General features: G+C 45.1%; 1 protein-coding gene across 2 annotated transcripts in view; it reads left to right on the forward strand.

Moving 5' to 3' along the window:
- bub1 (BUB1 mitotic checkpoint serine/threonine kinase) overlaps nt 1-19212 on the forward strand; it is a 59887-nt gene that overhangs the window by 27276 nt on the left and 13399 nt on the right. For both annotated transcript variants that reach the window (XM_063040710.1, XM_063040711.1), the window contains exons 13-18: nt 966-1097; nt 10586-10679; nt 10767-10851; nt 11778-11970; nt 12067-12154; nt 12446-12705. In XM_063040710.1, the coding sequence (XP_062896780.1) occupies nt 966-1097; nt 10586-10679; nt 10767-10851; nt 11778-11970; nt 12067-12154; nt 12446-12705 (852 nt within the window). The remainder of the gene's footprint in view (nt 1-965; nt 1098-10585; nt 10680-10766; nt 10852-11777; nt 11971-12066; nt 12155-12445; nt 12706-19212) is intronic.

Here is a 19212-nt window from a genome sequence, read left to right on the forward strand (position 1 = left end):
AACAGGCTGTAGCAGCTAGCTACAAACTGGTGTCAAGCACAGGGTCCTCCATAATTTCGGAGGTCTGTAAAGCTTTATGGAAAGCACTGCAGCCATAGTTCCTCCCTTGCCCTTCAGTTGCCCAATGGGAGGCTATTGCAGCGTAGGAGGAAATGCGATGCTACCAAGTGGACCAATCACAGTTGTTGCGGTCTGTCGCTGCGACGTATAGTTACATTTTGGGAGAGATGCACATTAGGCTACAAGCGTAGGGTACACCACTGTGCTGTACCTATGGTGTACATTTGACGCGCAAGTATAAATCAACCTTTCGTCATTGCCATAGGATATGCTTCTACAACCTCTGCTGGCTGTGACAGCCTACTGCACTATCTGCAAATCCACCAATTTCTGTGTTGTCTACAGACTTGCGAGTCAAACCACTTACATTTTCATCCAAATCATTTTTGTATAGAAGTCACCTCTATGACTAGCCAATTTTATTGACTAACTCACTATGGATCCCATGTAACTTAATCTTTCTGGGCCAATTTATCATGAGGGACCTTGTCAAATGTTTTAATGGACAACATTCACTGCCCTACCTTCATCAATCTCCTTTAAATTACTAGTGTTCTAAGTAGGAATTTAGTTCAGTTAGCGTTAGCAGGGGAATGGGAACCAAATTACAACTAGAGGTAATGGGTTAAGAGTGAAAGATGAAATGTTTAAGGGAAACATGAGAGGAAGCGTCTTCACTCAAAGGTGTGAGAGCGTGGAGTCAGCTGCCAGTGCGAGTGGTGCATGTGAGCTGGACAGTGGCGCTGTGGAGGGTTGTGGTCTGGGTGCAGGTTGATGGGAGTAGGCAGTCTAAATGATGGGCTGAAGGGGCTATTTCTTTTCTTTTTTTAATGACTCTAGACTAATATAGTCTATGCTTTAGGCATACCCAGGAGTAAAAGTTGTTTGTTTTTTTTTTGCTGCAGATGTTATAATGGACATGTTTCAGGCACCGGTGATTCCCGAATTGTCGCAAGTGGATGAAAATGTTAGTGCTTTTGTAGAGGAGCAAATGGAAGTACAAGATGGTGATTTTGGAACATATTGCAAAAAGGACAGTAAGTCTGCAAGAATATATCATTCTAAAATTTCAGGTTCATAGTTTATTTGAATTTTCTGATTTTTTTTGGCTTGTTATCTTAGATGTACTGCAGTTTAGAATTAATTGTGATTTTGAAATAATTTCCTTTCTTTGTTCATTTCTAATGATTATTTGCCCAATTCATGAAGCAATATTAATAAGTTTTTGGAATGCAAGTTTATACTATTAAAATGAGTACCATCTCCTTTTGGATTCTAGTCTAGTGTTATGCTGATAATGAATAACGGCAAAATTTGTTTCTAATCTTCTGTATTTTCTTTATTTCCTTGATCATCAAAGTATTTCCAACACTTAAGGCATAGCCAGCCTACTATTGTCCAAATATTCACTTTTAATTAAGGAATTGGGGGGTGCTTCATTTAACATTTTTCTGTTTTAAAGTTTAGCTTTCATTTTAGCATTACATGTTTACCAACAAATTTAATTTTATTTTCTGTCTATGGTTAATCATCCAGCATTTCCTCTTTGGAATATATAACGTATTGTGGCGACCCACTTTCTAGCACACACGAACCGGCGCACGCCGGCAGAGAGGCCTGCCCAAAAAGGGCGCCAGTCCGTCTTCACCAGCAGGGGGAAAATCCCGCACGCAGAAAGGGTCTGGGAATATGCATTCCCCACAGCAGTCCCGCCCAGGGAGGGCAGGAACAGGAAGGCTTTAAAGCAGGCCGTGAAGTTTGAATAAATCTCTTTCATCACAACTCTAACTCACTGACTACGTGTGGTTATTTTAGCTCTGTGTGTAGCACACCGCTACAATTGGTAACCCCGACGGCCCAAACGATATTTGGACCAGAGATGACGGACACCGCATCTGTTCACGCAGTTTCATTAAAACCGCCAAGCTTTTGGGTGCTGCGACTCCGTCTGTGGTTGGAACAGGCAGAAGCACAATTCCACATTCGGCAGATAACCTTTGAGTCCACTCGCTACTACTACGTGCTGAGCTCTCTCAACCAGGAGACAGCTGCACAAGTTGAGTTATACAGTCACCCCCGGAGGACAGCAAATACACAGCATTCAAAGCCCTGCTCATAAGGACTTTTGGACTCTCGGTGCGAACGAGCACGCCGCTTAATGCATCTGGATGGTTTGGGAGACAGGCCGCCGTCGGCATTAATGAACGAGATGCTGGCCCTGGCTGAAGGACACAAATCCTGCCTCATGTTTGAGCAGGCGTTCCTAGAGCAACTGCCCCAGGACATATGCCTGCTGCTGTCCGATGCAGATTTCAGCAACCCCCGGGAGGTGGTGGCCCGGGCAGATGTGCTGTGGAATGCCAGGAAAGAGAGAGGGGCATCCGTCACACAGATCACCAAGCCGCATGCCCAATGGCAGACCAGACCAGGCCCGGCAGCAGAGCCTACAAAACCCGGCGACGGGAGTGAGGAGCCCAACGAACAATGGTGCTTCTATCACCAGCGGTGGGGCGCAGACCACCCTGCAAATTCCTGGGAAATGCCAGGGCCAGCCGCCACTGATGGCTACAGCGGCTGGCCATCAGGGCAGCCTCCTGTATGTCTGGGACAAGCAGTCGGGACGCTGCATTTTAGTCGACACCGGAGTGGAGATCAGCGTCTTACCTCCAACAAGTTATGACACCTGCAACAGAGAACCGGGACCCACTCTGAGGGCCGCAAATGGCAGCACAATACGAACTTACGGCACCCGCACGGTGCGGCTACAGTTCAGCTCCAGCCAGTTCACGTGGGACTTCACACTGGCCGCCGTGGCCCAACCACTCCTGGGGGCGGATTTTCTGCGAGCCCACAGCCTGCTGGTCGACCTGCAAGGGAAGCGATTAGTCCACGCCAAGACTTTTCAAACGTTCTCCCTGGGTGAAGCACAATTGCCAGCCCCACACCTGGACTCCATCACGCTGTCCGACGATGAATTCACCAGGGTCCTGGCGGATTTCCCATCAGTACTGACACCACAGTTCACGGCAGCTATGCCCAGACACGGAGTACAGCACCACATCCCGACCCAGGGACCACCTCTCCATGCCCGTGCTCGAAGGCTTCCCCCGGACAAGCTCTGACTGGCGAAGGAGGAGTTCAAGAAGATGGAGGAATTGGGGATCATACGATGGTCCGACAGCCCATGGGCCTCCCCCCTGCACATGGTGCCCAAGGCAACGGGGGGCTGGAGACCATGCGGTGACTACTGCAGACTGAACGAGGCTACAACGCCAGACCGCTACCCTGTGCCACACATTCAAGACTCCGCAGCAAACTTACACGGCACAAGGATCTTTTCCAAGGTAGACCTCGTCCAGGGATACCATCAAATCCCGGTACATCCGGACAACATCCCCAAAACAGCACTCATCACCCCGTTTGGACTTTTCGAATTCCTCCTAATACCGTTCGGTCTAAAGAATGCCGCACAGACGTTCCAGCAGCTAATGGATGCGGTGGGACGCGACCTGGACTTTGCATTCATCTATTTGGACGACATCCTCATAGCCAGCAGTAATCGTCAGGAGCATCTGTCCCACCTCCGCCAGCTCTACTCCCGCCTGAGCGAATTCAGCCTTACAATCAACCCAGCCAAATGTCAGTTCGGTCTCGATACCATCAACTTCCTGGGCCACAGGATTACTAAAGACGGGGCAACCCCGCTGCCCACCAAGGTAGATGCAGTCCGCCACTTCCCCCAATCCAACACAATCAAAGGCCTGCAGGAATTCGTGAGTATGGTGAATTTCTACCACCGTTTCCTCCCCTCAGCAGCCCGAACCATGCGCCCCCTGTTCACTCTGATGTCGGGTAAGGGCAAGGACATTACCTGGGACGAAGAGGCCGCAGCCACTTTCGTTAAAACCAAAGAAGCCTTGGCAAACGCCGTGATGCTAGTGCACCCCAGAACGGACGTTCCTACTGCCCTCACGGTGGACGCATCCAACACAGCAGTCGGTGGAGTGCTGGAACAACTCATCGAGGGTCACTGGCAACCCCTAGCGTTCTTCAGCAACACCTACGACCACCTGAACTCAAATACAGTGCTTTCGACCGGGAGCTATTGGCACTATACCTGGCAATCCGGCATTTCAGGTACTTCTTAGAAGGTAGGCCCTTCACCGCATTCACAGACCACAAACTGCTTACCTTTGCGTTCATGAAGGCGTCCGACCCCTGGTCGTCCCGCCAGCAGCGACATCGGTCCTACATCTCCGAGTACACGACGGACATCCAGCATGTCTCTGGAAAGGACAACGTCATGGCGGACGCACTTTCCAGACCGACCGTACAGGCTCTGTCCCAGGGGGTGGACCATGCAGCACTGGCGGAGGCACAGCAGGCAGACGATGAGATCCCTAGTTACAGGACTGCAGTCTCCGGTTTGCAGCTTCAAGACCTCCCCGTAGGCCCAGGTGAGAGGACCCTACTATGTGACGTAGCTACCGGCCAACCCCGCCCCGTCGCCCAGCAGCCTGGCGCCGGCGGGTTTTCGAATCCGTTCATAACTTAGTGCACCCCTCCATCGGGACAACCGTCCGGCTGGTCTCCAACAGGTTCATTTGGCATGGGCTTCGTAAACAGGTCAGTGAATGGGCCAAAACGTGCATGCAGTGCCAAACGGCCAAGGTGCAGCGGTACACCAAGGCTCCGACACAGCAGTTCGAACCCACCTGCCGGAGGTTCGACCACATTCATGTGGATATTGTGGGGCCCCTGCCAGTGTCGCGAGGAGCGCGGTACCTCCTAACTGTGATAGTCCAGTTCACCAGATGGCCAGAGGCAGTCCCGCTCACCGACACCACCTCCGAATCCTGCGCCCGAGCACTGATCGCAACCTGGGTAGCACGCTTCGGGGTACCGGCCCACATTACCTCCGACAGGGGTGCCCAGTTCACCTCCAGCCTGTGGTCAGCTATGGCCAGCCTTTTAGGATCGCAGCTACACCACACAACTGCCTACCACCCACAGTCAAATGGACTAGTGGAGCGTTTCCACCGTCACCTGAAGTCGGCTCTCATGGCCCGCCTGGAAGGGTCTAATTGGGTGGACGAACTTCCCTGGGTCCTGCTCGGAATCCGCACGGCGCCCAAGGAGGATCTGCACACCTCGTCGGCCGAGTTGGTATACGGCGCACCCCTGGTCGTCCCAGGAGAGTTCATACCAGCCCCAAGGGGACAAGAGGAAGAACCCTCAGCAGTCCTGGACAGACTATGGGAGAGGCTCGGTAACCTGGCCCCCATACCCACTTCACAGCATGGACAGAGCCCGACCTGCGTACCCAAAGACCTGCAGAACTGTAAGTTTCTTTTTGTACGACAGGGCGGACACCGGGCACCGCTACAGCGGCCCTACGAGGGGCCGTTTAAGGTGATCAGGAGCAACGGGTCCACGTTCGTGCTGGACATTGGGGGGAGAGAGGAGGTTTTCACGGTGAACCGACTCAAACCGGCCCATGTGGACTTGGCACAGCCAGTCCAGGCTCAGGCACCGCGGCGCAGGGGCGGACCTCCCAAACAGAGGCCGATCCAGACTGTGGACATTGGGGGAGGTATCGCCGGCTCTGGGAGGGTGGGGGGTTATGTGGCGACCCACTTTCTAGCACACACGAACCGGCGCGCGCCGGCAGAGAGGCCTGCCCCAAAAAGGGCACCAGGCCATCTTCACCAGCAGGGGGAAAATCCCATGCGCGGGAAGGGTCTGGGAATATGATTCCCCACAGCAGTCCCGCCCAGGGAGGGCGGGAACGGGAAGGCTTTAAAGCAGGCCGCAAAGTTTGAATAAATCTCTTTCATCACAACTCTAACTCACTGACTACGTGTGGTTATTTTAGCGCTGTGTGTAGCACACCGCTACAGTATACCAGTAAATGAGAGTGTTTAATATACCTTTTCTATTTAAAATGAGATTGAAATAGGACAAAATTTAAACAAAATTGAACAAAATGCATTCTCCATCTCCATCTGAGATGAGAGAACAATGAAATCGTATATATTCCCAAGAAATCAAAATGAAGACATTTTACAATATCTGCAGGAATAACATTTCACTGGATGCCAACAGATAAATGGGGTCAGAAAATCATGGGTTCAGTTGCCTGCTATGGATCTTAACATAGAAACGTAGAAAACCTACAGCACAATACAGGTCCTTCGGCCCACAAAGCTATGCCAAACATGGCCTTACCTTAGAAGTTACCTTGAGATACCCATAGCCCTCTATTTTTCTAAGCTCTATGTACCTATTCATGAGTCTCTGAAAAGACCCTATTGTATCCATCTCCACCACTGTTGCTGGCACCCCATTCCACTCATTCACCACTCTGTATTTTTTTTAAAACGACAAACTTACCCCTGACGTCTCCTCTGGACCTACTTCCAAGCACCTTAAAACTATGCCCTCTCGTGCTAGTCATTTCAACCCTGGGAGAAAGCCTCTGACTATCCACACAATCAATGCCTCTCATCATTTTATACACCTCCATCAGGTCCCCTCTCATCCTCTGCCACTCCAAGGAGAAAAGGTCGAGTTCACTCAAACTAATCTCATAAGGCATGCTCCCCAATCCAGGCAACATCCTTGTAGATCTCCTCTGCACCCTTTCTATGGTTTCCACATCCTTTCTGTAGTGAGGCGACCAGAACTGAGCATAGTACTCTAAGTGGGGTCTGACCAGGGTCCTATATAGCTGCAACATTACCTCTCTGCTCCTAAACTCAGTCCCACGATTGATGAAGGCCAATGCACCGTATGCCTTCTTAACCACAGAGTCAACCTGCGCAGTAACTTTGATTGTCCTATGGACTTGGACCCCAAGATCCCTCTAATCCTCCACATTGCTAAGGGTCTTGTCACTACCATTAATATTGTATTCTGCCATCATATTTGACCTATCTAATTGAACCACTTCACACTTATCTGAACTCCATCTGCCACTTCTCAGCCCAGTTTTGCATCCTATCAATGTCCCACTGTAACCTCTGACAGCCCTCCGCACTATCCACAACACCCACAATCTTTGTGTCATCAGCAAATTTACTAACCCATCCCTCCACTTTCTCATCCAGGTCATTTCTAAAAATCATGAAGAGTAGGGGTCCCAGAACAGATCCCTGAAGCACACCACTGGTCACTGACCTCCATGCAGAATATGACCCATCAATAACCACTCTTTGTCTTTGGTGGGCAAGCCAGTTCTGGATCCACAAAGCAATGTCCCCTTGGATCCCACACCTCCTTACTTTCGCAATAAGCCTTGCATAGGGTCCCTTATCAAATGCCTTGCTGAAATCCATATACACTACATCTATTGCTCTACCTTCATCAATGTGTTTAGTCACATCCTCAAAAAATTCAATCAGGCTCATAAGGCACAACCTACCCTTGACAAAGCCATGCTGACTATTCCTAATCACTTTATGTCTTTCCAAGTGTTCAAAAATCCTGCCTCTCTGGATTTTCTCCATCAACTTAGTTCATATATTATTTCAAACACTTAGTCTGATAGTTCATTGATTTTGGAGGGATTGGTTAAAATTCAAGCTGTGGTTTGAGTGAGAGAGAAAGTCCCTGTCCACCTCCCCTTAAAGATTGACATCAAAGATTCATAGGACTTTTGAAAGAGCAAAATAGTTATCCTGGTATCATAAGCAACATTTCTCCTTTAACCAAAACTAATATTATACAGTACAGGCATGAGTCAAGAAGAGGTAAAGTAACATTAGGTAGGTGGATAAGAGGAGCTCCAAGAATTCAGAAAACTCAATGCCATCCAGAACAAGAGTTTGTTGCTCCACCCACAATCCTAAAGAAAGAGGCCATTTAGCCTCTCTGGAGCATGCCAGATCCCAGGGCATCACCGTTCACCCTTCCTCATTTTCTCACAACCGTGCAACTTGTTTCCTCTCTCATATCCATCAATTCCCCTTTAATTTGTTTGTCATATACCTACACACAGAGTAATTTATAGTAGCCAATTAACTGATAGTGTATCTTTGGAATGCAAGAATTTCGGCGTGAACTTGCATGGACCAAAGGACCTGTTTCAGTGCTGTCTTTTTCTGTGACTCAGAAGGAAATTTGAGCAACTAGCAGAAACCCATAAAGCTTACCAGGAAAGAATGCAAACTTCAGTCAGATGAAGTAAGGATTGAACCCAAATGCTCAGAGCTGTGAGGCAGCAGTGCTAGTTGCTGAGCCACTGTTTACTCCATTCTTGGCTGCCATTTGAAGAATTTTTGGCGATTCTTTCAAAACAGGCAATGTTACCATCAAAAGGCAGGTGGTAAGCTGGCAGATGAAAATGCTAGAGCCTGTTTTCCCACTAAGTTGTACCCTTTCCTAACTTTACCACATCGGTCTTTTGTTCCTGGGTCCAAGTATACGACCTCCCTACCTAACTAATACTAGCCATCTTTATTGTGCCTACTAACTGGTCCAAAATGATGTCTCACTGTGAGCATTTGCAGTTAGGTGAAATAAATGAACTGGTAATTATTGTTTGTTTTCTCTGCAAGCTACTGTTGCCAGCAAAATGAGTACTTAACTTTTAATATCCCGTTTGTACTATTACATTGACATTTTGGTAGTTGCTATTACTAGGGAAATGGTGCTTGGGAACCTGAAAGGTCTGAAGGTAGATTAGTCACCTGCACTTGATGGACTACACCCCAGGGTTCTAAAAGAGATGGCTGAAGAGATTGTGGAGGCATTAGTAATGATCTTTCATTAGTAACTAATTAATAGATTCTGACATGATTCCGGAGAACTGGAAAATTGCAAATGGCACTCCACTCTTTTGAGAGAGAGCGAGAGAGAGGAAAAAAAAGAAAAATTATAGGTCAGTTAGCTTGACCTCATTGGTTGGGAAGATGTTGGAGTCAATTGTTAAGGATGTGATTTTGGGATACTTGGAGACACATGATAAAGTAGGCCATAGTCAGCATGGTTTCCTTGGGAAAATCTTGCCTGACAAATCTCTTGGAATTCTTTGAAGAAGTAGCAAACAGGATGGACAAATGAACATCGGTTGATGTAGTGTACTTGATTTCAGAAGGCCTTTATTGACAAGGTGCCGCATATGAGGCTGCTGAACAAGAGCCCAGGGTTTTACAGGAAAGATACTAGCATGGATGGAGCATTGGCTGATTGGTATAAGGCAGAGTGAGGGAAAAAGGGAGCTTTTTCAGGTTGGCTGCTGGTGACTAGTGGAGTTTCACAGGGGTCTGTGTAGGAACTACTTGTTTTTACGTTATATGCCAACGATGTGTATGATGAAATTGATGACTTTGTGGCCAAATTAGTGGATAGATTGGGGGGGGGGGGAGAGAGAGACAGGTAGTGTTGAGGAAGCAGAGTCTGCAGAAGGTCTTAAGCAGATTAGGAGAATTTGCAAAGAAGTAGCAGATGGAACACAGTGTCGGGAAGTGTACAGTCATGCACTTTGGTAGAAGAAATAAGTGTAGACTATTCAAAAAGTGGGGAAAATTCAGAAATCTGAGGTGTAAAGGGACTTGTGAGTCCTCGTGCAGGATTCTTTGTAGGTTAATTTGCATGTTGAGTCGGTGGTAAGGAAGGCAAATGCGATGTTGGCATTCATTTTTCAAGAGGACTAGAATATGAAAGCAAGGATGTAATGCTGAGGCTGTATAAGGTGCTGATGAAGCCTCATTTGGAATAGTGTGCAGATTTGGGGCCCTTATTTAAGAAAGGATGTGCCTACATTGCAGATGGTTCAAAAGAGCTTCAGGAGAGTGATTCCAGGAACGAGAAGGTTTATCATATGAGAGTGACTGAAGGGCTTGGACCTGTACTCACTGGAGTTTAGAAGAATGAAAGGGGGAATCTCACTGAAAACTATCAAATGTTGAAAGGCCTAGATAGAATGGATGTGAAGAACATATTTCCTGTGGTGTTAGAGTTCAGGAACAGAGAACACAACCTCAGAATAAGGGGACGTCAATTTAGAACAGAGATGAGGGGGAATTTCTTTAGCCAGAGGGTGGTGAATCTGTGGAATTCATTGCTACTGGTGACTGTGGAGGCCAGGTCACTGGATGCATTGAAAGCAGGGGTTGATAGGTTCTAGTCGGGGTGTGAAAAGTTGTGGGAGAATGCATGAGAATGGGTTTGAGAGGGAAATTGATCAGCCATGATGAAATGGTGGAGCAGACTCTGGGCTGAATGGCCTAATTTTGCTGCTATGTCTATGTGTGTAATCAGAGGAAATTGGGGTAAGGTTGGTATCTAGTGAGAACCCTCTTTGATCGTAAATTACGAGAAAGCACCAAGCAAGAGTCTCACTAAATCCATCAATAGCATTGGATAAAATAATACTGGTGAAACATTTCAATGTTTATCTTTCAATATGGATTTTCTGATTACTGTATCTTTATCCTTGTATCCAAAAATCATGAGTGCAGGACTTAACAGCATTTTGTGTTTTTTTTTTACAGTAATATCACATTTCTTTTTTTTTCCCAAGATATCCATCGATCCCTGGAAATTGTGGGTATGAACTTTGCTCCATCTTCCACTGTCCCATTTTCAATCTTTGAAGATGATGGTGCTGTAAATAGGTATTGAGAACTACTTCTTGCAATCTTTTATTAAAAATGTGTTCCTGGTTGACTCATTTTGTTTAAATTAACTTTGCTATATTGCAGCATAAGGAATACTCTAACCAGCAAACCTATAGCATCAAAACCACTGGGAGAACTGTCTGAAAGACAAATCACAAATAAAGTAAAGGTAAAGCTTCTGTATTTTGTTACTCAACTAACATTAAATGTTAGTTTAAGTGACACTTTCCCTCGAAAGTAAGTGGAATGTCATATTATCTAGTTTAGCTCTGCAATGGTGTTGAAGCTCAAGTGTTCCAACAGCAGGGGGAAAAAAAACTACTACTGCCTGAGCCAAGCTGACAGCAGAGTGGTGCAGCTGGCAAGGCTTCTGCCTCACAGCACCAGAGATCTGAGTTTAATACTAACTTAAGGTGTAGTTTGTTAGGCATTTGCACATTCTTGCTCTGGTTGTGTGGATGGCCACTCTCCTCCCACATCCTAGTGTATGGGGGTAGGTTCTTGGAGGGGTTGGTGAGAATGGTGGGAGAAAAAAATTAAAATGGGTGGTTGACACCCAGTACAGATGGTGGATTATAACAGCTTGTGTCTCTCTGTCTCTCTGTCTCTCTCTGTGTCTCTCTCTGTCTCTCTCATCAGAACTGTAAGGTGATGAAATTTATCTTGAAGTTGCTTAGTACCGACCAAACATCAAATATATCTTGGTCAAGCACCTCCTGAGTAATTCTAGTTAAGAATTCCATAAATAAAATCACTGATTGGGATAATCTTTCTCAGATTTACTGAAGAGGTATTCCATTTATGCTTGTATCTCTCCCGTGTGTTTAGTAAATATTTTCTTTTTTTTGGTTTAAGCCACTTTATGATGTCACATGATCATTGTGATAAAAAATTTTCCCCCACCTCTGACACTGAATGACGAGTAAAACATTGTTTTACTAATTCAGTGTTTTTCAGTGTAGGGCATGAATAATGATTTTTTAAAAAAATTGTCCCAGTAAACTGGCAATATTGCCACAGTTCACTTGCTAGGAAAGTTGTGTGACATGTATAAATATTTTTGTTATCTAACTTGCTTTTTCAACTTTTGCTCAGGAAATGAATGAGCAAGCTATTTGGGCTGTGTGTGATAACAAAACGCTGGCGATAAATCCAAATGTCACAGAGGATTTTACCTTTGCGGCACCATTAGCATCAACTCCTTTCTATGGGGTCTCACAGCATCCAAAGCGAGATTCTGAGGAATGTAGTGAACGTAACGTTCCCTTTTATGGTGAAGGTCAACAAGGTAAGCAAGGATTGTATACTTGGAAGTTTTAGGCTGTGAAAACTCTTATTTACTCTGTCATAGAAATGTAGTTATTAACTTTAAATCTTCTTTTAGAGAAAACACAAATTAAAAATCATGAGTTCACGGTTCTTCGTTCATTGGAAGAGGAATGCATTCAGCATGCCAAACTCAGAAAACTTGGGTAGGAATTTAAAGTTGCTCAATTTTATCTGAAATATTGGGATTTAATTTTAAAAGATCTTTAGATTTATTATTATTCTTTGTAGAATTTTCAGAAAAAAATTGTTTTAAGAAAATTTTAGAATTGTAAAATTTGATATTTACATAACTTGCATAAATAAAATGGTGTACTCAGGAAAACAGTAATCTCCCTAAGTAATTGTTCCTCAATCAAAACAAATTTTATTGATGATCATTCTATGTTTTCTTCCCCCACCAACACCTTCCCCTGTCCCTATCAAATTTTGTACAGTTCAGTTCAGGATCTGGGCTTCGAACCCATCAATCACTTAACAGACCCTCCTTTTGTCCTTGGCATTAATCGGAATTCATCCAGTGAACTGCCAATCTCTGAGGAATTTCCAGTGGTTGAGAAGAGACCAGAGTCGTGCACACTGCCTAGTCCTGAAGAAGAATGTCTCAAACCTGAACAGTCATTTTGTTGTCTAAAGGAAATGCACTGCAGTGATCTACAGTTTGATGAGGAGCCGAACGAAACTCCAAACGAGACTGGTAAATTTGACTGTTCACCTCATGCTTCTTATAAGTAGGGGAATTGTAAATGTGCATGAGGATCTTTTTAATTTCATTGAATTTTCCACAACAGTGGAATTAGCATTAAATTCTTTCTTGTGTTCTATTCTTTCTAAATATTCTTAAACAGTGCACTTGTTTAGTTTTGTACAAAATGTTCAAGGCATTACAAACGAGATTGTGAGTGGTTGAGATTGGCAGTGGAGAGTTGAACTACTGAGGTGAAGAAGTCTGCATTTAGCTAGAAAATTCCATGTGATTAGAATAAACTATTTAAACGCTCCATTTGATGTGACAGTTGAAAGGCTGCAAGTGGGGCAAAATAGTAGAAGGTTTTAAGGTTAAGGAAGCTGTAATTTTCTGCATTCTTGGTTACTGACAAAGTGATAAGTTAAATGTGGAAGATTATGAACAGCTATGTTTATGGCAAAATCAAAGAAATTGGATAATTCAATTCAAAGTTGATGAGAAGTAAAACCTTAAGATGTGGGAGCTGTATTAGGCTATTTGGTCCATTGAGTCTGCTCTGCCATTTCATCATGGGTGATCCATTTTCCCCCTCAGCCCCAATCTCCTGCCTCCTTCCCGTATCCCTTCATGCCCTGACTAATGAAGAATTTATCAACTTGTGTCTTAAATATACTTAATGATTTGACCTCCACAGCCGCCTGTTGGAAAAAATTCCAAGATTCACCATTCTCTAGCTCAAGAAATTCCTCCTCATCTCCGTTCTAAAAGGATGCCCCTTCACTCAGAGGCTGTCTCAGTTAGATTCTCACACCATAGGAAACATCCTCTCCACATGTACTCCATCGAGGCCTTACAACATTCCATAGGTTTCATTACCATTCTTCTAAATTCCAGCAAATACAGGACCAGATTCATCAAACGCTCTTCATATGACAAAGCCTTTCAATCCCGGAATAATTTTCATGAACCTGTTTTGGACCCTCTCCAATGTTAGCATGTCATTCCCTAGATAAAGAGCCCAAAGCTGCTCACTATACTCCGTGAGGCCTCACCAGTGCTTTATAAAGCCTCAACATTACATCCTTGCTTTTATAGGAGGAGGAGAAGATGGCGGCGCGGCGCAACGCAGCGCGCAGCGGCCACTCCAGTGAATGATATCTGTTATCTGTCAAGTAGGGTGCCGTGCACAATCCTGATTTGACGGAGACAGACGTGAGAGTACGGAGGAACATCCAGAGAAACTTCTGAAGTGCCTTCTTCGCTGCTGTTGCTACTGTGTGGTCCAGAATCTCCAGAGGAGAAGGCCCCGAGTCTTTGGCTTTGCTTGTTGCTTGGCAGCTGGGACAGGGTTAAAGCGCTCGGCAGAGATGGTGCTTGGTGCTCAGTGTCGGAGGGCTGGTCGGAGGCTTGAAGTTTTCGGACGGACTCAGAGTCGGCTGTGGTCGGGTGCGTCCAATGCATTGGCAGTTGTTGGCGCCTGGAGGTTTATGGCAGGGAGAGTTTCTCCCTTTTGCCGCCTGCTATCGGGACTATCGGGAGTCGATCGGAACTTTGAGACTTTCTTTTACCGTGCCCATGGTCTGCTCTTTATCAAATTATGGTATTGCTTTGCACTGCTGTAACTATATGTTATAATTATGTGGTCTTGTCAGTGTTAGTCTTTGGTTTGTCCTGTTTTTTTTTGTGCTATCACTCTGGAGGAACATTGTGTGATTTCTTAATGCATGCATTTCTAAATGACAATAAACGAGGACTGAGTGTCCTCATAATCTATTTTAGTCTTCTTGAAATGAATGCTAGCATCACATTTGCCTTCCTCACCACAGACTCAACCTGCACATTAGCCTTCAGGGAATCCTGCACAAGGACTCCCAAGTCACTTTGCTCTACAGATTTTTGAATTTTCTCTCTACTTTGAAAATAGTCTACTCTTTTCTATCTTCAATCAAAGTGCATGACCATACACTTCCCGACATTTTAGTCCATCTTCCACTTCTTTGCCCGTTCTCCTAATCTGTCCAAGTCCTTCTGTAGCCTGACTTCCTAACTAAGGGCTATTTTATCTTGTGCCTTCAAGTACCCTGAAACCATGTACTTAACAATCTACTCCAACATCTTCCCAACCTCTGAGGTCAGGCTAACTGGCCTGTAATTTCCTTTCTTCCTTGAAGAGTGGACTGACATTTGCAGTTTTCCAGTCCTCTGGAGCCATGCCAGAATCAATTGATTCTTGGAAGATCATTTCTAATGTTTCCACAATCTTTTCAGCCACCTCTTTCAGAACCCTGGGGTGTATAGCATCTGGTCCAGGCAACTTATCTATCTTCAGAGCTTTCAGTTTCCCAAGAGTCTTCTCCTTAATAATGGCAACATTACACACCTCTGCCTGCTGACACTCTCAAACTTCTGGCATACTGCTAGTTTCTTCCACAGTGATGTAAAGTTCTTACTCATTTTGTCTGCCATTTTCTTGCCCCCATGACTACCTCTCTGGTATTATTTTCCAGCAGCTGATATTCATTCTTGCCTCCCTTTTACACTTTATGTATCTGAAGAAACTTTAGGTATCCTCCAGCTTAACATCATATTCCATCTTTTCCTTAATGACTTTTTCAGTTGCTTTTGGTTTTTAAAAGCTTCCTAATCCTCTTAACTTCCCACTAATTTTTGCTCTATTATATGCTCTCTCTATGGCTTTTATGTTGGCTTCGATTTCTCTTGTTAGCCACGGTCGTATCATCTTGCCTTCAGAATACTACTTCCTCTTTGGGATGTATATATCCTGCACCTACCAAATTGCTTCCAGCAATTCCAGCTATTGTCGCTCTGCTGTCATCCCTGCCAGTGTTCTCGTTCCAATCAATTTTGGCCATTTCCCCTCTGATGGCTCTGTAATTTTCTTTATTCCACTTTCATACTGATACATCTGACTTCAGCTTCTCCTCAAATATTATGATCACTTGTCCCTAAGGGTTCCTTTACTTTAAGCATTTTAATCAATTCAGGTTCAATGCTCAACACCCAATCCAGAATAGCGGATCTGCTAGTGAACTCATCCATGAGCTGTTCAAAAAAACCATCTCGTAGACATTCTAGAAACTCCCTCTCTTGGAATCTAGCATCAGCCTGATTTTCCCCAATCTACCTGTATATTGAAATTCCATGTGACTATTGTAATATTGACCTTTTAGCATGCATTTTCTAACTCTAGTTGTAATTTGTAGACCACATCATTACTACTGTTTGGCGGTCTTTTTACCCTTGCAGTTCTTAGCTCCACCCACAACGATTCAACACCTTCTGTCCTTATGTCAGTCTTTCTAATGATTTGATTTCAGTTTTTATCAACAGAGCCACACCACCCCTCTGCCTACCTGCTTGTCCTTTTGATACAATCCTTGGACGTTAAGCTCCCAGTAGTGCAGTGTTGTTTATTTTCTGGTGTAACTTGTGTAATTTATGTTTGCCATGTTTGTATTGTACACTGTTGCTTCTGCAAAACGTAAATTTTCATGACATTTATACTCTGGGTACATGTGCCCATGATGACAAAGTTGAACATTATTCAATTATATTGTGGAAATTAGAGCTGAGAGATTTTGTTGGGTCTAATGGCCTGATTCTCTTCCATAACTGATCAATGAAAAAGATAGTGTTAGTGAGGTGGTACTTGTGATACCAATCTAAGTTTAGGACATAAAGGATATCAAGAGTTAGTGTCTCTGATGCAGTTTAAACTATGTGGTCGCTGAGGATGGCCAATGGCTGAAGTTTATTTTTGTAAAATTCGTATCTCTGGCGTCAAATATGCAGCTGCACAGCATAAAATTCAGTGATGTATATTGTCATGCTTGGGGGTGGGACTGAGTGGAAGAGCGTGAAGAACAGGAATTACTGAGCTCGATGGTAGGGAGGCTAGTGCTCGTGATTAAGCTGGCTGAGTCTACGCCTCTAACGCTTTCCCCAATCCTGTATTTTGGTGCCTCCATACCAGATGGTGATGTGACTAGTCAGAATACTCTGCATGGTACGCCTGTAGAAATTTTCTAGAGTCTAGGTCACATACCAAATCTACTCAAACTCCTAACGAAATAGAGCTGCTCCCTTCTTCATAACTGCTATCTTTATAATTGCAACATTATGGTTGGCCCAGAATAGATCTTCAGAGATGTTGACATCCAGGAACTCGAAGCTGCTCACCCTTACCAGCTGATCTCTTAATGAGAACTGCTGTGTTCTTCCAATTTCCCCTTCCTGAAATCCACAACCAATTCCTTAGCCTTACTGATGTTAAGTTCAAGGTTGTTGTTGCAACATCACTCAACCAGCTGATCCATCTCACTTATGCACACCTTTTCGTTGCCATCTGAGGTTCTACAAGCAAGTGGTATCACTGGCAAATTTATAGATGGCATTTGAGCTGTGCCAGGCCACACAATCAGGAGGGTAGAGAAGTGGGCTAAGCCTGCATCCTTGATTGGCCGTGTTGATGGTCAGTGAAAAGATGTCACTTCAGATCTGCGCTCTCTGGTCTTCCGATGAGGAAGTCAAGAATCCAACTGCAGAGGCAGGTAGAGAGGCCCAGGTTTTGAAGCTTGTTGATTAATACCGAGGGGATGATGATGCTGAATGCTGAGCTGTAATCAGTAGGCAGCAGCCTGACACGGGTATTGCTGCTGTCCAAGTGGAGAGCCAGTGAGATTCATCCGCTGTAGACCTATTGTATCATTAGGCAAATAGCAGAGGGCCCTCGCTCTTGCTCAGGCAGGATTTAATTGTCGCTGAGACCATCCTCTCAAAGCACCTCATCACAGTAGATGTGGGTGCTGTTAGTGACGATCACTGAGGCAGCTCACCCTGCTTTCTTGCACACCAGTATAATTGATACCATTCTGAAGCAGGTGAGAACCTCCAACCGCAGTAGTGAAAGGGTTGAAGGTGTCCTTGATTAGCACAAGTTTTCAGTGCCCTGTCAGATACACTATTAGGGCCTATTGTCTGTGAAGGTTCACTAACTTGATGGATGTTTTGAGATTGGCCTCTGAGGTGGATATCAGAGTCAGGTTTAATATCACTGGCATATGTCATGAAACTTGTTGTTTTGCGGCAACAGTACATTGCTTGTCTGAGGAATATGGTGGCGCGACGCAGCTTGCAGCGGCCACTCGGGTGGTGATGTCTGTTATTTGTCAAATATGGTGCCGTGCACAATCCTGATTTGATGGAGACGGACGTGAGAGCACGGAGGAACATCTGGTGAAACTTCTGAAATGCCTGCTTCGCTGCTGCTGCTACTGTGTGGTCCAGAATCCCCAGAGGAGAAGGCCCCAAGTCCTCAGCTTTGCTTGTTGCTCGGCGGCCGGGGCGGGGTTGAAGTGCTCGGAGGCTCGAAGTTTTCGGAGGGACTCGGAGTCCGCAGCGGTCGGGTGCTTCCAATGGTGCTGCATCGGCGAGTTGGCAGCGCTTGGAGGTTCATGGCGGGGAGAGTTTCTCCCTTCTGCCGCCTGCGTGGGATGATGAGCCTATCGGGACTTTGAGACTTTTTTTTACCGTGCCCATGGTCTGCTGTTTATCAAATTATTGTATTCTGTTGTAACTATATGTTATTATGTAATTATGTCAGTTTTAGTCTTGGTTTGTCCTGTGTTTTCTTGTGATATCATTCTGGAGGAACGTTGTATCATTCTTTAATGCATGCATTTCTAAATGACAATAAACAAAAACTGAACTGAATAATTAACCTATAAATTATAATAAGTATATATTAAAATTAAATAAAAGTGTAGTGTTCATGGGTTCATTGTCCATTCAGAAATTGGATGTAGTGGATTACCAGATGATGCAGGGATTCACCCAGGTATCATTTTATTCTCTTTCAAAATGTGTATAAAAGATGTTCAGCTCTTCAGGCAGTGAAGCATTGCAGTTGTTGATGATATTAAATTTCTCCTTGTGGGATGTAATGGTAAATGATGCTACTGGTAACGTGCATCCACTTATGTTTTAGTCCTTAGTCTGTCAGTCGATCACACCTGCATGTACAGGATGGCACAGTAAGCAATCTTGGTGGTGTAAGAGTGGTCAAATATGTTGGTCGTCTTGTTCTGCAGGTGACATTGAGAATAGTTGATCAGAGATTTCTTCCAGCTGGCCTGGTTGAAGTCCCCTGCAGTGATTGCAAAGGCACCAGGCTGTGTTGTCTTGTGACTCCTGATCATGGTGCTCAGCTTCACCAGTGCCAGCCCTGTGGTGGCCAGGGCTGGAATGTACACTTGCAGCCAGGATGATGGTGGAAAACTCCGGCAGATATAAAGGATGACACTTGACTGCTTGATGTTCCAGGTGGTGGTGGGGGGGGTGGTGAGCAAGCAGGACTGAGACAGAACCACCACATCTGTGCACCTCCTTCAGCTATCCATTGATTTTCGATGTTGACTGTGTCATGTACCCCGTGACGGGTTAAAGAACCAGCAGAAATGGAAAACACTTTGGAGTTCAGTATTGCTATTAACTAAT

This window comes from Mobula hypostoma, chromosome 2, assembly GCF_963921235.1.
Source record: "Mobula hypostoma chromosome 2, sMobHyp1.1, whole genome shotgun sequence".
Lineage (NCBI taxonomy): Eukaryota > Metazoa > Chordata > Chondrichthyes > Myliobatiformes > Myliobatidae > Mobula > Mobula hypostoma.